Below are 16853 nucleotides of genomic sequence, written 5' to 3'. Positions count from 1 at the left end.
AGATAGTAGAAAGGGACTGTTTGTTTGATTCTTCAATAAGTTATTTACTTAGTCCCTTACGTTTTATATGAATATCTAAATAGTCCCTTATTTGTTGATGATGTTCAACTTCGTCCCTGCACTCTTATTAAAAACACTAAGTTTTTTATAAAATGATTTTATTTATTATAAAACAAAAGTAAATTTTGAAAAACAAATATAGATCAAAAGGTTTAAAAATAGGTGAGAGTTTTATAATTCCTTTGGCTTTTATTTTTTTGGTCATGTAAAAGAATGGTTGCAATGGATTTTTTTTTCTTTTTTCTTCTTTTCATCGACAAAGTCTTATTAGATATTATATTAATTTGATTTTTTATATATTTTATTTTGCTCAATCACAATTTTTATTGCTCAAACTGAAAAATTTAAAGTTTTTTTCTTCTTTTAATTGGTGCTGTTGCTTAATATATTTTGTTTTTATTTTTTTTGAGTCTCAATGAGCAAGAACTGAAAAAACTTTGTTTGAAGCTCTTAAAGAGGTTGATAATGATCACCATCTCTTCTAGGATTCTCAAGAATCTCATAACAAGGACAAGTATGATATCATGGATGAGCTCAATCGTCATCTCAGTTAAAATCCATTTGTAAAATGTTTCTTTATGAAGTCTAAAGTATTCAAGTTTTCCTCCGAGTTTATGTAAGTTCTCATCATCAAGCTTGTGATCATCGGTGGCGGTGCAGCTTGTTACACATCTGGAACAAAGTTCAGCTAGCCATTAAAAGTCAACTTGCTTCCCCTGGTGTCTTTAGCAGACAAACTTATGCCATCGGAGAGAGTTTCTGAGGTTGGAAATGCAGAGGCTCCAATTCAGAGTCATGTCTTCAATTCTGAGGCCAAGAAACATCAGCTGGTTTCTTCTAACTGGGCACTACAACTTGAAATGAAATATGCGAAACTGGGGGAAGACATACTGAAGAACTTTCGATGGTTCAAACTCGGGAGGAAGTTTGGAAAGTTCCCTGCCTTGTGTTAACACCACACACTCCAACCATGCCTACTGTGTGAAGCAATGGAGCGATTAGGAAACGAAGATACCTGAAGTAACAAGGCAGATGCATGACTCACACAACACTAGCTAAGATTTTGGAGAAGAGTTAGGTGATGAAGATGAAAAACTATTAGGTGATGAAGGTGTTTCATTAGCATCAAATTCTAGCCTAAATGGCAATGCCACTGATAAGGAAACACCAACTATATAAGCCGAAAACAATGGATCAAGATCAAGCAAATCATTCTTAGAAAACTGCATGGAGACAACTTCAAGTCCTGATTCATCGTAACAAATCTGTCACTTAAATGAATAAGATTTGTCAAATAAATGTGAAGATTACTACCTGCTCTGTTTTTTCTTATGTAAAGATAGCTAGTGCCCTTTGTAAAAATTTAACGTGAGACTACCTGTGTTGGACAATATTGATTCGCTACTCTAGTTGGCGTCAAGTCCTCCACTGTTTTCCCAGAAGAACAACATTAACCTTTGTTCATTGTAGGTGGATACACGTCGTTCATCATTAAGAGATGTGCCATGACATGGACTTATTATCAATGAGTAAATGAGAATGGACATGGCCTAATGATTACTGCAAAAATGAAAAGATCAACCTGCATTCTGTCTTGACTAGTGAGTGATTCCGTGACCCTTTTCCCATGTATAAAGACACGCGAATTTAGTTTTTCTATGCTTAGCTTTTACAATATACAAAACCAACCTCACGTGGAAAGGTACCCTGAATGCTTGTCTGTAATGAGATTTTGTGTCAAGGGAATATGAAGCTAAAAACCTTGGATACCTATCCTCATAATTTTGAACTGTGGCCAGCTTCTAAATTTATTGTAATGAAGAGACTAATCAATGCCTCAAAGGATGAAATTCTTTGTGATCAAGGGAGAAGAAACAAGGGCAGGTTGGCATGATAAATTTAGGGTTCCTCAGTTACTTAATAGCCTTTAATCTGTCATCTTTGTGATTTATGAAAGGTGTGCTTGTGAAGAGAAATGAGTCATGCTCAGTATTGATTAGTCTCACATGATGTCTGGTTCATGTTTTTCCTAGCAACCAAACGGGGAAATTTTAAGGTTCAAGTAACTTGCCTTTTTCTTTGTTTTATTTTCTCCCCCATCTTGTAATATGATGAATCTAGTTTTATGAATGCTCACCTTCACAAGACTTGGACGTTTTTTATTAGAAGATTTAATAGGTTCGAACCATCCCAATAATAAGGATTTACATGTTAGGAGATGACAACCCTCTCTTCATATTTCAAAACCCACTAACCCTGGTTAAAGTTGACTCACCTGACAAATTAATCTAGTAAATTGTAATTTAATCTAGTAAATTGTAATTTGATGCCTAATCTGGGTTGATTTTCAATTTGAATGAGTTTTTGATTAACTTAATAAGTTGATCTGCAATTAGATTGATCTTGTCAAACTCAATCCAAACTCATATGGATTAAAATCAAGGAACTTTAAAAAAATTAAAATGATAACATTTTGAATAAAATTAATAGACCCAGCAAACTAATGACTACTACCCTTTTCTAGCTCAAATCCCAGACCGAATGACAAGAAAAAATAAAAATAAAAAAGTGGTCATAAACGACACCAGCAGAAATTCCCAGTGGGTGATATGATTTTTCTCATTGCAATTTGGGAATCATGTATTGGTTCCATGAATCACACGGTTAATTTTGTTGTTAAATAGAATAAACACGAAAGAAAACAAAGTTGAACGAAAACAAGAAAAACAGAAAGGGCTATTTTGGTTGCCAAAATTCATTATTGTTGCCTTGTCAGCTTCCACAAAGACAAGCTTCGAAGGTAGTGTTGTCTATTTTTGTTGCCAAAATTCAATTTGATCTTTCCTGTGTTGGGTACAGATGCCACCGTTGCCTAAATTAGCTGGCAAGCAAGGTGACAGGAAAAGTCCACCAGTGTGCAGGTTCTTCGAGTAAAATCAAACCTCTTGTACAGTGAATCCAAGAAAATCCGAGAGGTCAACAGCACCTCAAATTGTAATTTATTTGGCTGGAAACACACAAATCATGCCACTAAAGGGGGAAACTGCAGAGATTTCTTGGCCCCCAGTTGTAGAGCAGTACTCATCTGTTCTGAAGGGACAAAAATAGTTTCTCTTCCCACATGATATCAAGTGTTAATCAATCACAGAAATCTGATGGCTTGGTGGCGATTGATTAATGCCACCAATGAGTTTGTAAACCCACATTACAGAAAATTCAGGCTGTTATCCGAGGAACGAGGAAAAAAGCCCCGATGCACTCCCAAAGAAAATAGCACGAGAGCTTATTCATTATGCACCATAATTTGTCAAAAGATTATTCGATATCTCATTGGAAAAAAAAAATCAGAGTGAGTTAAAAGGGAACCAGAAAATAGAACAAACAAAATACTAGATATGCACAAACATTACAGCTCAAATCCAAGCAATCCAAACTTGTGCTCAAAGTGCCATTTTTCAGATTCAAAATGTGGGACTGGACAGTGTATCCCTGCGTTCTCAGTGAGATTGCTTTGGTTCTTGTAAACTCTTTTAGGTAATAGTTCTGCACTCACCTTTGGAATTAAAAAAGCTTTCCTGCATGCTGAGTTCCACTTCTCATCATTGCACAGAATTCTTCGTAGTTGATCTTCCCATCCTATTAAATCCGAAGATATTATTAGCAACCAATAATGTCATTATTATAGGAGTCACAAGAGCTAGAAGTATGACCACTTACATTATCTGCATCCACCTCGGCAATTATTTCCTTTATGGTGGCTTCATCTCCCATTCCATATTCCTTCATTGCCGATTCTAACTCATCCCTTGTTATATACCTGTCATGAAATTTATAAAAATGAGCTTTTCTTCCTGGGAGAATCTAGTTTGCCCCGTGTCATAATAAATTGATAAGAGTTACTAAAGTTCCTTACTATGGTATGATCAGAAATCACTTTTACGTGTAAACTAACTATGAGGGAGAAAGTACAAATTACATTCACTTTCACATTCTACTAGTTGAAACTGATCAAACACGGTAAATATATAAAGTCAAGGATTTCCAAACAAGAAATGTGGCCATTGGGGAAAATGAGAACTCACCCACTGCTGTCCTTATCAAAGTACTGAAATGCTTTGTATAGGTGTTCATCTCTTTCTAACTTATATCTATGCATAGTAGCAGAGATAAACTCAATGTAGTCAATAGATCCATTTCCATCCACATCAGCCTGAAATGTATTGCATACATTACTAGAATATGAGTATGAGATACACGAAATAATCAGAAAATTCAGTTGTGTTAAAGCCTGGTATTACTTACAGCTTCCATGAGTTGCTTTACTTCAGCTTCAGAGAGCTTTGACCCGAGTCGAGCCAAACCTGTCTTCAGTTCTTCATAGGTGATGGTGCCACTCTTGTCAGTGTCCATGTTTGTGAACATTGTTTTAAGACCTTTAATTTCTTCTTCAGAAAGATTTTCAGCAATAACCTATGGGATTCCAAAGTATACAATGTTATGAATAGAAGACCAAAAGCAATCCAATATTCCCATCTAGACTCTCATAACTCAACTTGGAAAACATACCTTAGAGTTTCAACTGCTTTTAATAAAGCAAATACACCTTACACTTTTTTCAACTTCGAGAATGACACTTGAGGATATATTATTAAACAATATTTGAAAAGTGAAACTACAGGTTGAAATTACGTGCTTCCTTAATACATCTAATGGCTGATTGAACAAAAATCCCAAGCCTTATTAAAACTTCAAAGGATCTATCAGTAAGAGGAAATTGGTTCAAAGAACTCTTGTGCATAAAGCATACAATTGCAGGATGGTATTCTGTTAGCATCCACACCAGAGATAAGATGTGTCCATCATCTTGGGGAATGGCTGCTATGCATTTTTACTTTGGAAATACAATAAGAATATTTAATGTCAAGTGACAGAAAAAGGACTAGAAACTTCCATTTTACCATTACGGTCACCACCTACAGTTTATATGTTATATATCCAATCCCATTGAAACATAACAATAAATCTCCTATGAGTGAGAAAGTATGTCCTGTGCCTAGGGTCTCCAACTCTGAACTCTTTGATCTCTAAACAGAAAATCAGATGTGAAGGCACAAGGCATTGAGTGACATCTGCTGTGCCCATATGTAGTTAATAACTATGGAAGCAGAATATATGAATATATACACATGCCAAACCCTGCTACATAAAATGCAATAAATTACAATAACTCTTCTTGATATATCTATATAGTTTTTGCAAAATAACTTCCATACATAATCAGCAAAGATCATTCAACCATAGGACTTATAGACACATACGCAAATATTTAGAGCATAACCACAAATCAAAACACAGTACTTAGAAAAGAACTACAAGAACAATAAGGGCATATCAGATAATTTAAAAATTTACCTTCAAAGCAAGCTTCTTAAGCTTATTCATTGCCCTGAATTGTTTCATTCTAGAGAGAACAGCACTATCTAATGGCTTGTCAGCACCTCCTTCCTTAATCCATGGATGCTCTAACCACACACAACCATTGATTTTAGGCACAAAAAGCATGCCAGTGCAACGCAAAAGTCATGGAATACCAGAAACTGACCAAAAATTAAAGCTTCTTACCAAGAACTTGTGTAGAAGTGATTCGCTTTTTAGGATCCTGAGTCAACATCCTCCTGACAAGATCTTTTGCACTGTTAGATATTGAAGGCCATGGGTCACTTTCAAAGTCAATGTCTCCTTGTAGAATGGCATCAAATATTCCCTTTTCATTTTCTACAACACAAATTTAGTCAATTAAATTAATCCAGAGGAAATCTATAGTAATTTATAAGAGAGCTTTTCTAAAAAAAGTTGGCAAAAAATTGTCTTTACCAGCCCAAAAGGGAGGTACTCCACTGAGTAGAATATACAAAATAACTCCTGCACTCCAGATGTCTATTTCCTTTCCATAACTACGGCGCAATACTTCAGGAGCAACATAATATGCACTGCCCACTATATCACGGTAAACTTTACCTGCAAGGTTTTGGAAAATCTCAGTTAACATAATAATTCAAGGTCGATTTAATATTTCTAAGAACAAATTGAGACAATCCTACAGCTTGAATGGAATTTCAAAAGAGCAACATAGGTTGAAATTTGATGAGAACGAAGACAGAAAGATCATACAAATAAGTAAAATGAATGGAACACCTGATGTGACTTTTTGTCAATTGCTAGTGCCACAACAGCTTGTCTCATTTTTTTCAAATTCATCCACCTTGCTATATTTATACAGCTTATATTCTCCTCAGTTCAGATGAGTCATACAAGGCAAAAACAAAAAAAGAAAAAGAATCATTAGGCATTTCTTGATCATCCAGGTCCACCAAAATCTCTTTAGTTTACTTGATATCCCAACCTCAGAAAGATCCTTAATCGACAAAACATGCCATTATAGTGTCTTAGTAACTGTCTTGAGAAACAAAGAGTTCTAACTCCTTTTTCCTTCAGAAGTTAGATAGAACAGGTATAACTAACAAGTGTTTTCTTGTTAGTTAACATGCAGAATAAGGTTGAATCTGTTATTCTTATATAGAAAATCAGCAGCGGATAGATCTACCAGAAATAAACTGACTTGAAAACCTAACTGCTAGCCACATGAAACAGAAAGAGCAGGAAAACAAGTGTTTTCCACTCTTTACTTGTTAGAAATCAGCTGAAAAAAGTAAATTGAGCAGAAGACCAGATATAACTTGTTGTCAACTGCTGGCAGGCAACAGCGTGTCACATTTCCTGAAATCTATCCATCCTGCTCTATTTATATGGGTTACATTCCCCTCAATATAGCTTAACCCAAGGAATTCAAAAATAGTAAAAGAAAAGGATCACTTGGTATTTCTTCATCATCAAACTTCACCATAGCCTCGATATCATTTGCTAATTTGTCTAATATCACCATCAAGCTCAAAGTGTAATCTAATAAACAAAAGATGCTGTTATAGTATTCGAAGACATTTCCTGGATGACATTGTTTCTAACACCTTTTTATGGATAATCAAACTGTCTCACTAGGCTTTTACACATAAATATAGTCAGAGGCAGAACCACATCAAAATTAGCACATAATCCAGCAAATAGGATATGAACAGCGGGCCCCTATTCTCTATTTCACAGTTGCTCATTCTAATAGCAAATAGCCAATCCAATTGCATCACTTAATACCAATTTCAACTCCTTTTCTACTTCTTGAACAAATTCAGAACTAAAATCTGAACAATTCCAAAAATGTAATGCAGAAAAATCCTGAAATTCACTAAAAATTAAAGCTCAGACCTTACACAACACAGCAGATTTTAACACGATCCTCGAACAATTCAGCATATAATACAACATTACATATATCATATAACCAATAACTGAAACAAAAAGGAAAAAACATTAAGAAATTAACCTTCCTCAATGAACACAGACAACCCAAAATCAGTTGCCTTCAGTTTAGCACCCTCAGCTTTGCTAGACAGCAAGAAATTCTCAGGCTTGAGATCTCTATGCATCACTCCCATAAAATGACAAGCATGTACCACATTCACTATCTCCCTACAAATCTTAGCAGCATCTCTCTCTGAATAATGCCCTTTTGCTATAATCCGATCGAAAAGCTCCCCCCCTGCACAAAGCTCCATAACAAGATGCACAGATTGCCTATCCTCATAAGCCCCTCTAAATTCAACAATATTTGGCTGCCCTGACAAGTCCTGCATGATATGAACCTCTCTTTTCATATCCTCTTTATCATTCTTATTCACTAACTTCCTCTTCAATATTGACTTGCAAGCATAAGTATGACTAGTTGAATTCTCTGTGCACAAATAAGTAACACCAAACTGACCTCTACCCAATTCTTTTCCAAGAGTATAGTGTTGCTTGATGTCTTCAAAAGGCTTGCCAAGTATAGTATCAGGAGCTGGCCTTGTTGGGGTTTGTTGTTGTGTCTGTTGAGGTCTTGTTGGTGGGGTTTGTGTCTGAATTTGAGGGACTGTGACTTTCTGTTGGCTTGGATGATATTGAGGTTGTTGTTGTTGATTGGTTTGCCTAGGATATCCAGTTGCTGGTCCTCTATAACCATTAACATCTGGTGTTGGAGCATTTCCTTTGCTACCGCAACAACCCATCTCGAGATTTGAAAAATCTTGAAAGAAATGGAGTTAGAGATTGAGACTTTGGATCCCAAAAGCAGTAAAGATCGAAACTTTGTGAGAATCTGAGCAAAAAAGCAGATCAACTTTTGGGCTATGAAGGCTAAATCTTGAGAGAGAGCGATGATATATCGAAGTGATTTCTTGTAAGTTGACTCTTCACAGCTGCCATAAATAAAAGTCTTTTGAGAAATAATTTTGTGTTTATATCCGGGTAGATGGAAAGGTTAGACTCTGGATGCTGAAGAAAAAATGGGCTCAGGGAGGTTTAAATGCAAAATAATTATTATTATTACTTCATTTAGTTTTGAATATTTTAAATTTTACACTTAATTAAGTGATTATATTATTGAATCTGGGATATTTTCATTTTAAAAATTATAATATTATTTCTGATTTTTCTGGAAAGAAGATATTTTTTTATCTTTTTTTATTGATGGAAGATAATAATTATTTTTTATGAGTAATAACAGGATAATTATGTAAAAAATCTTACTAGCACAAATAGAATTTTTATATAAATAATATTATAAGTTATTTATAAGGTAAGCAAATCACTTGTGTAATACTATTTATTTAGTTGGGTTTTTATGTGCAATTTTAATTTTAATTTTAATTTTTGTGTAGAGTTTTTCTTTATTTTAAGAATAATGAAAGTGTATGGCTGGTCTACCCACTTGTACTACAAGACCTTGTAAACAGTGGGCTAAGCCATCTCCTTTGTATTTCTGGTTTTGATTAATTTTAAAGCTTTTAGGTATTAAATTTTATATTTAATAAGATTTTATACGAGTACCTCCATGTTGACCATCTACATTTATAAGAAATTTATTTACCATTTTTTAAAAAAAAATTGAATATGAAAAGATAATGTTGTAAATAAATCTATTTGTTATTGAACCATTTCTTAAAGGTTTTTTTTATTATTATTAATGTGAGTGTGCGGATCAGCATTCATGTATCTTAACTAATCTCACGAGCTAAAATTAACGATCATTTTCACGGACCCTAAAGTTAACGATCATGTAAGTTTTCAGTGACTATGAAATCATAAAATTTAATATTTGACCTCGATCAAATCTTAGTTAGACAAAACAAAATCTAATTCAATTACATCTTATAACACATTTGATATTTGATAATACATAGATAGATTAGGTAAAATTGTTATTTCTACTTAATATAAAACAATTGCAACACCTATTATGTTATTAGGTTGATGTTTAAATAATTAATTGATAACATTTTAAATTTAAAATTGATTTTTTTTATTTACTGTTTTAACAAAATTAAAAAAAAATTGAATACGTTTTTCGTGATAATAGTTTGTGATGTGGATAAAAAATCTAAATAATATTTGTATAACATATTTTAGTGGACCATATATGACCATGGTTTTTGTAAGCTTTTATTTCATTTATATATTTATTCTAAAAAATTAGATACTTTGAAATGTGAATATTGACTAAGTCTGTTAATGCTATTCAATAATAAAAATAAAAAAACATATTTGAAGTACAAAGAACCCCAACCCCCACATCCCCCGAGTGACAGTACTTTCTTTACATTGAATTTTAACACTTTGCCGTGTAATTATGTTAATTTTTTAATTAGTCAGTTTTTAAATTTATTTTTTAATAATTACAAGTTTGAATTCTCTTTGAATTATTAAAGGTTATATAGTCATTAATCCTCAGAACCCTCGCCCTTGAATTTGGGTTCCTTTTAAGAGTTTTTATAAATTATAATTAAATGTGATATAGAAAATATATTTATGGACAATAATTGAATAATTTTGCATCATTTTCATCATGTGGTCTCTTTACATTGAATTTTAACACTTTACCATCTAATTATGTCAATTTTTCAACTTGAAGGGTAGTTCAACTAGTCAAGTTTTTAGTTTGCTCCTTAATGGTCACGAGTTCAAATCTTTTCATGGCCATTGAAAACTTACATGGTCATTGACTTCAAGACCCGTGGGATTAGTCGAGGTACACGTAAGCTGGTCCAAACACCCACATTAATAAAAAAAAAATTATATCAATTTTTTATAATAATGGAATACCCATGTTGTCATGAGAATTACATTAATCATTTTTTTCTCGAACTAATACTTTTATTCAATGTGATAAAGTTTAAATGTAGACAGTGTATTGATGGAATGAGTATATTGATTTTCCACACAAATTACAGATGAATGAAGAGTTATATATACACATAGAATTAGAGAAGTTGTTTTAGGAAAACTAGCTATAATTGTGGCTGTGAAGATTGTAACTGTTGTGAGCCTTGATTCTGGGCTATTCTTGTGTGATTTGATTTGAGGCAGAATTTGTGGAATGATCTGAGGCAGGATCTGTGGAATGATCTTTAATACGCCCCCGCAAGATAGGGCTGCCATCAGCAAGGCTAATCTTGGTTCTGAGTTGTTCAGTGCGGTGAGTGGACAGGGGCTTGGTGAGGAGGTCGGCAAGCTGATCTTGGTTGTGGACATGATGAACCTATAGCATGCCTTTCTGAGCCATATCCCGAACAAAGTGCAAGTCGATTTGAATATGCTTCATCCAAGAGTGTTGAATGGGATTGAGACTGAGTTGAGTAGCACCCAGGTTGTCACAAAGCAATGTTGGTGGGGAAGAGAGAGATAGATCGAGTTCCTGAAATAGGGACAATAACCAGATGGTTGCAGAGGGTGCATTTGCAAGGGCTCTATATTCCGCCTCGGTGGATGATATTGCAACAACCCTCTGTTTTTTTTAGCTCCAGGATATTGGATTGGAGCCAAGGAAGCAAATGTAGGCAGATGTTGAGCTGTGATCATCATAGTTGTCGGCCCAATCATCATCTGTGTAAGTCACGAGGTGCAAGTGTGAACTTTTTCGAATATGGATGCCATGATAAATGGTATGCTTCAAATAACGTAGAAGTCTCTTTGCCGCTGTCCAGTGTGTAGCAGTGGGTTTGTGCATGAATTGTGACATTTATTGACCGCAAATGATATGTCAAGACGTGTAAGAGAAAGGTACTGAAGGCCACCAATGACACGCCTGAATTCTGTGCTGTCCACAGAGGAAGTGCCATCAATGAGTTGAAGAGCTGTTGTGGTGGACAATGGAGTGGACACCTCTTTAGCACCAAGCATGTTTGTCTTACAGAGAATGTCATGTATGTATTTGTGCTGAGACAAGAAAAGGCCATCTGTGGTTGGAATGACTTCCATGCCGAGGAAAAAATGAAGAGGCCCCATGTCTTTGAGAGAGAAAGCAACGCCAAATTGAGCAACGATGGAGCTCACAAACGTATTGTCATTGCCAGTGATGACCAGATCATATACATACACCAACAAGAAACATAAAACAAAGGCAGTTTTGTAGATAAACAAAAAGTTATCGGCTTTGGAATTTGTAAAGCCAAGCGCCATAATTTTTTTCTTTAGAGCAGAATACCATTCCCGTGGAGCTTGTTTCATACCATAGATGGTCTTTTGTAACCTGCAAACATAATTAGGATAGGACAAATATTTAAAGCCAGGGGGCTGAATCATATACACAATTTCATGCAATTTCCCACGTAAAAATGCATTGTTTACATCCAGTTGGCGCAAGGACCACCCCTGCATCACATAAATTATCAAAACAGTGCGGATTGTGGCCGGTTTGACAACCAGACTGAAAGTCTTTTTGTAATCCAACCCAGGGCGTTGATGAAAACCCTTGGCAACAAGACGCGCTTTGAACCTATCAATAGACCCATCCGATTTTCTTTTGACCCGGAACACCCATTTGCAACCCACTGGGTTGCAGTGAAGGGGTGGTGGAACCAAGTCCCACGTGTGATGGCGCATTAGAGCTGTTAACTCAGCAGACATGACACGTCTTCATTTCGTGTCACGGAGTGCTTGACTTACACAAGTGGGTTCGATGATGGGTGGAATGGGGTGTTTTGAAACGGAATGAAGTTGCTTTGGCTTGTAGATGTTGTTCATGGAGCGTGTGATCAAAGAGCGTGTATGAGATATGTTATTTGTGAGTTGATGAGCTATGGGCGCAGGGAGAGAAGTGGATTGACTGGGTGAGGTTGGAGCTTCGAAGGGGAGGGGGGCAGAACAGTGGAGCATGTGGCGAGTGAGGATTTCTGAAAATTAGGTAAAACAGGGGAGGAGGAATTAGGTAAAACAAAGGGTGAAGAATTAGGGGAAATACTTGAAGGTGATGCAGAAGCAGGTGGACCGTCCAGACGCACTGGTGGTGGTTGCGGCAATGGAAGCGACTTGATGGGCAACGACGACAAGGCAGAGGAACTAAAAAACGTTGCTGCAGGGAAGGAAGAGATGGGCGTCTGTGTTTCATGAAAAAGAACATGTCGTGAGAGATAAAACCTCTTGGTTTGTAAGTCCATGCACCGATATGCACTTTGAGTTTGGGAGTAGCCCAAAAAAACACATAGACATGCTTTGGGTTGTAGCTTATGAGTATTGTAAGGCCTGGTTAGGGGAAAACACAAACAACCACATTTTTTTAATTTTAGATAATTGGGTGATTGGTTGAAAAGACTTTCAAAGGGGGATTTATGGTGTAAAAGAGTGGTTGGTTGATGATTTATAAGGTAAACGTCGGTTTGAAAAGCGTAAGGCCAAAACAAAAATGGTAAGTCAGCATCCTTTAAAAGGGTGAGTCCTGTTTTAACTATGTGACGGTGATGTCGTTTGGCAACCCTATTTTGTTGAGGAGTGTGAGGAGCGGTGGTATAGTGACTAATTCCATGGATGGAAAAATAATTTTTAAGAGCCACAAACTCACCACCGTTGTCCGAGTAAACAGATTTTATTTTGGCTTGGAACTTTGTTTCAACAAGATGTTTAAATTGAGGGAAGATGCTACTAACGCTTGACTTAGCAGCCATGGGATAAACCCATATATATTTGGTAAAGTGATCAACCAAAATTAAGTAGTAGCGTGACCCATCAAGACCAATAATATGGGAAGGACCCCAAACATCGGTGTAAATAAGGTCAAGAGGTGCACGACTTTGAAGACTTGTGGAATGAAAAGGTTGTTGATGGGCTTTATTGATAGAACAGGGAGTACAAAGTGTTGACGTTTGAGAGTCTTTTTTTATTGGAAGGGAAAAAGAACGACCAAAAGAGTGTACAATTTTATAAGAGGGATGGCCAAGTCACTTGTGCCACCCATTAATCGTCATCCTCTCATGCACATTTACAACCATTTTTTAGGAGGAGCCCACCAATGAGTCCGGAAACACACCATTCTCACATGCACCTTTGAGAAGTATCGCCCCCGTGATCTGATCCTTGACAAGAAAGTAGAAGGGGTGAAATTCAATAAAAATGTTATTTTGGGTAGTAAAGTGATGGACAGAAACTAAATTCTTGCGAATACTAGGAACATAAAGTGTATCATTTAATTGAAAATCACGAGTGGGGGAATGAAAAACCAAAGAACCAATGTGTGAGACACGCAAACCTGAACCATCACCGATAACAACTTCATTGGTGCCATTATATTCCGAGTGGACTGATAAATTTATCAAATCACCTGTAATGTTATGAGAAGCAGCGAAATCAATTAACCATTTGGTATCCTTTTGGTGAGAGGTGGAAACACAAATGGCAGTGGGCTTTGAAAAGTGGACTTTCGGACACTGTTTGGCGACATGGCCCAGCTGGTCACACAGCTGACATTTGGGCTGGTAATGGCGTGGACCCGTGGACTTTCATCCATTAGATATTGGATTTCTGTGTTGCGGCACATTTGGAGTCCTATTTCCATTAGATTTGTTGAAGCCCCGATAGCCATGATGACCAAGTGAAGAAGCCATACCCTAGCGATGCCCACCAGAGCGGCTAGAAAAATTAGCCGTTACCACTAGGTGCTGAGTGGTGGTTTCAAGACGACGGAGATATGCCTCATGGCTTGCAAGCTGATCGTGAAGCTCCTCAAATGTGAGAGATTTCTAACGAGCACGGATCGGGGCGGCAACCTCACGAAAATCAGGTCCCAAGCCATTGAGAATGTAGAGAGTGAGATCATTAGCAGAAATAGGATGATCAATTAGGGCAATCTCATCTGCAAGAGTCTTAACAGTATGAAGGTATTCTTGAACTGTTTTATTTTCTCGTTTAATCAACGTAAGCTCCACTTTGAGTTGCAGAGCTCGGGTGCGTGACTTGCTGGCATACATAGTATGGAGTTTTAGCCATGCATCCTTTGAGGTTTTGGCAGTCGAAATGAAAGGGGTTATTGTGGGAGTGGTGAAGGCCAAAATGGCACTAAGGATAAGTTTATCCTGCCTAACCCAGTGAGATTTGTGAAGAGTGGATGTAGGAGTGTTGTTGGATGAGAGGCATGGATGATCACCAGTAACGTAATCGAGGAGATCATAGCCAATAAGAAGAGCCTCAAACTGAGCGCGTCATTGAAAGAAGGTGGAAGGAGTAAGCTTTTCGTTGATCTGGGTAGAGATATTGAAGGCAATCAAGGGAATTTCAATTGGAGATGTTGGTGTGGAGATGGGGTTATATGAACTGAGGATCGAGTTCTTGTTAGAGAGTGACTCTCTTAATACCATGATAAAGTTTAAATGTAGACAGTGTATTGATGGAATGAGTATATTGATTTTCCACACAAATTACAGATGAATGAAGAGTTGTATATATACATAGAATTAGAGAAGCTGTTTTAGGAAAACTAGCTATAATTGTGGCTGTGAAGATTGTAACTGTTGTGAGCCTTGATTCTGGGCTATTCTTGTGTGATTTGATTTGAGGCAGAATCTGTGGAATGATCTGAGGCAGGATCTGTGGAATGATCTTTAATACAATGAACTCAAATTGTTTTGAACCACAAAACAGTAAACCTCCAATATAGATTTCAATTCCATCTGAAAAAATTTATAAGATGTTACATTTCAAACCCTTAACCCAAATTTATAACTGAAAATGCAATGTCAAAAAAACAACAAAAACATAAAAAACACAAATGAATATCGGATGGTGAAATTCATTATTGGGTGTTATATTAAGTGTATATTTATTTATATTATCAACCGCATTTCAAGTTGCAATTGACCGCACAAAAAACATGATATGTATTTGTTTATACAATCAACTGCATTTTACACTAAGGTTAACTGCAAAAGATATTTTTTGCTATGTGTTTTGTGCGGCCAACCGCAGTTTAAAATGTTGTTGGTCACCCACTTACTGTGTTTGGTATTATGGTAGTTTTTATAATTATAGTTTGAAAATAATTGTTTTATAAAAAATATTTTTGATTGAGGTTGGTTTGGTATTTATATATGTTTGGTTAAAATTGTGGTTGAAATTGAGATTGAACAAAAAGTAGTTTAATGTGTTTGGTTAAAAATACTTTTCAAATTGAGGTTATAAAATAATAAAAAAGATATATATTAATATTGATGTTTTTTAATTTAAATATTGTAGATCTAACTACTGCTATTACATCATGAAATAAATAATACTTTATATAAAATATTTTTTATTGTTCCATTAAACTATCTACAATTTCATCACGTACAAAATTCATCCGACAAGAACTACAGTTTCCATTGTTTTTTTAGCGTGCAACAAAATCAAGTAAAATATCATCATGAACAAAATTGGGATTACGATCAAATTCTGCAAAATGCTACGTCATCATGCGATCTCCTTCTAATTTATGTAGTGTCATTGAATAATGTTAAACACTAGTTTTTCGAATAAAACACAATTAAAAACAAAAATAAAATAAATTTTTTTTTTACTTGGTCAGACCCAGTCTAATACATTTAGGTTTGTGCTGAACCTGGACTGGCCATGAATAGTTGAGACGCTCTCCACTGTTCATTTTTGTAAAGTGAGCAATGCAGAGTGAATTAATTCACTCTCCACAAACTTCATAAGAAGAGAATCAGTTTGAAGCTGCTTTTGGTTAACCTTCATTTTAAATGCAAATTATATTGGGTCCCACAAATAATAAATTACGTTTTATAATTTACTAGATGGTTTTTTTTCGTAATTTGCTTCAAAAGCAAAAACAACCACAGAAACAAACACCCGACAAATAATTCATGAAAATATGTTTCAATTGTTTGATATTTAACATTCTTCTTAATTGATAATATTTTTTTTTATCAATGAAATGTCAGTTAACTTAACTTATAAAATACAAATATGCTAGTTTTTCTTTGAATTTTCTACAATCATTTTCTTTTATTTTGTTTTGATTCAATGACCATGATATTTTAAACCATTTTTCATTTATTAAGACTAAATTCACTTCTAATTGATAAATTAGAAGTGAATGTGGTTAACTTAATTTATTGATGATTATAAAATTGCTGGGGGTATATTATTTTTTTTGTAGATTTTTTTTTTTGTATAAAAACCATATCAAAATAGTTTGTATGCAAAAAAATAAAAATAAATTAGAAGCCGCGGGGAACGCGGGTTTAAAAGCGTGTTTGCGTGTGTGAACTAATTAATGACATAAGCAATATGCAAGCCTACCTAACATTCTTTCCTGTCTGTCGTTGTCCAAGACCAAGCCAGTGCTAGCTACGAAACTACACCTGTCTTTCCTCTTTGCTAAC

General features: G+C 35.5%; 2 protein-coding genes across 2 annotated transcripts; both read right to left on the bottom strand.

Annotated features, from left to right (window-relative positions):
* Window positions 1–3324: 3324 nt before the first annotated feature.
* On the bottom strand, window positions 3325–8484 carry LOC18111251 (calcium-dependent protein kinase). The gene is made up of 8 exons (XM_006389563.3): window positions 7496–8484; window positions 5935–6078; window positions 5683–5835; window positions 5473–5582; window positions 4363–4530; window positions 4143–4270; window positions 3778–3877; window positions 3325–3696 (listed from the first exon to the last, which is right to left on the bottom strand). The coding sequence occupies exons 1-8, from the start codon at window positions 8214–8216 to the stop codon at window positions 3622–3624; spliced, it is 1599 nt and encodes a 532-aa protein (XP_006389625.1). The 5' UTR covers window positions 8217–8484; the 3' UTR covers window positions 3325–3621.
* Window positions 8485–14216: 5732 nt separating this feature from the next.
* On the bottom strand, window positions 14217–16108 carry LOC112323366 (uncharacterized). The gene is made up of 2 exons (XM_024581343.1): window positions 16067–16108; window positions 14217–14666 (listed from the first exon to the last, which is right to left on the bottom strand). Exons 1-2 carry the CDS (start codon window positions 16106–16108, stop codon window positions 14217–14219), a joined length of 492 nt encoding a protein of 163 aa, XP_024437111.1.
* Between the last annotated feature and the right edge of the window lie 745 nt (window positions 16109–16853).

This window comes from Populus trichocarpa, chromosome 11 (assembly GCF_000002775.5).
Source record: "Populus trichocarpa isolate Nisqually-1 chromosome 11, P.trichocarpa_v4.1, whole genome shotgun sequence".
NCBI classification, from domain to species: Eukaryota; Viridiplantae; Streptophyta; class Magnoliopsida; order Malpighiales; family Salicaceae; genus Populus; species Populus trichocarpa.
The sequence above is the reverse complement of the archived record's forward strand: the minus strand, read 5'-3'. Positions and strand labels throughout refer to the sequence as shown.

What these genes read in the sequence shown, in the direction of transcription:
- LOC18111251 (XM_006389563.3), bottom strand. Translation starts at nt 8,216, where the DNA reads ATGGGTTGTTGCGGTAGCAAAGGAAATGCTCCAACACCAGATGTTAAT. An exon ending in GTCTGTGTTCATTGAGGAAG is followed by an intron (nt 6,079 to 7,495) that starts GTTAATTTCTTA and finishes AAAACCTTGCAG; the next exon opens with GTAAAGTTTACCGTGATATA. An exon ending in TAAAGCAACTCATGGAAGCT is followed by an intron (nt 4,271 to 4,362) that starts GTAAGTAATACC and finishes AATACATTTCAG; the next exon opens with GCTGATGTGGATGGAAATGG.
- LOC112323366 (XM_024581343.1), bottom strand. Translation starts at nt 16,108, where the DNA reads ATGAACAGTGGAGAGCGTCTCAACTATTCATGGCCAGTCCAG. An exon ending in ACTATTCATGGCCAGTCCAG is followed by an intron (nt 14,667 to 16,066) that starts GTTCAGCACAAA and finishes TGACGCGCTCAG; the next exon opens with TTTGAGGCTCTTCTTATTGG.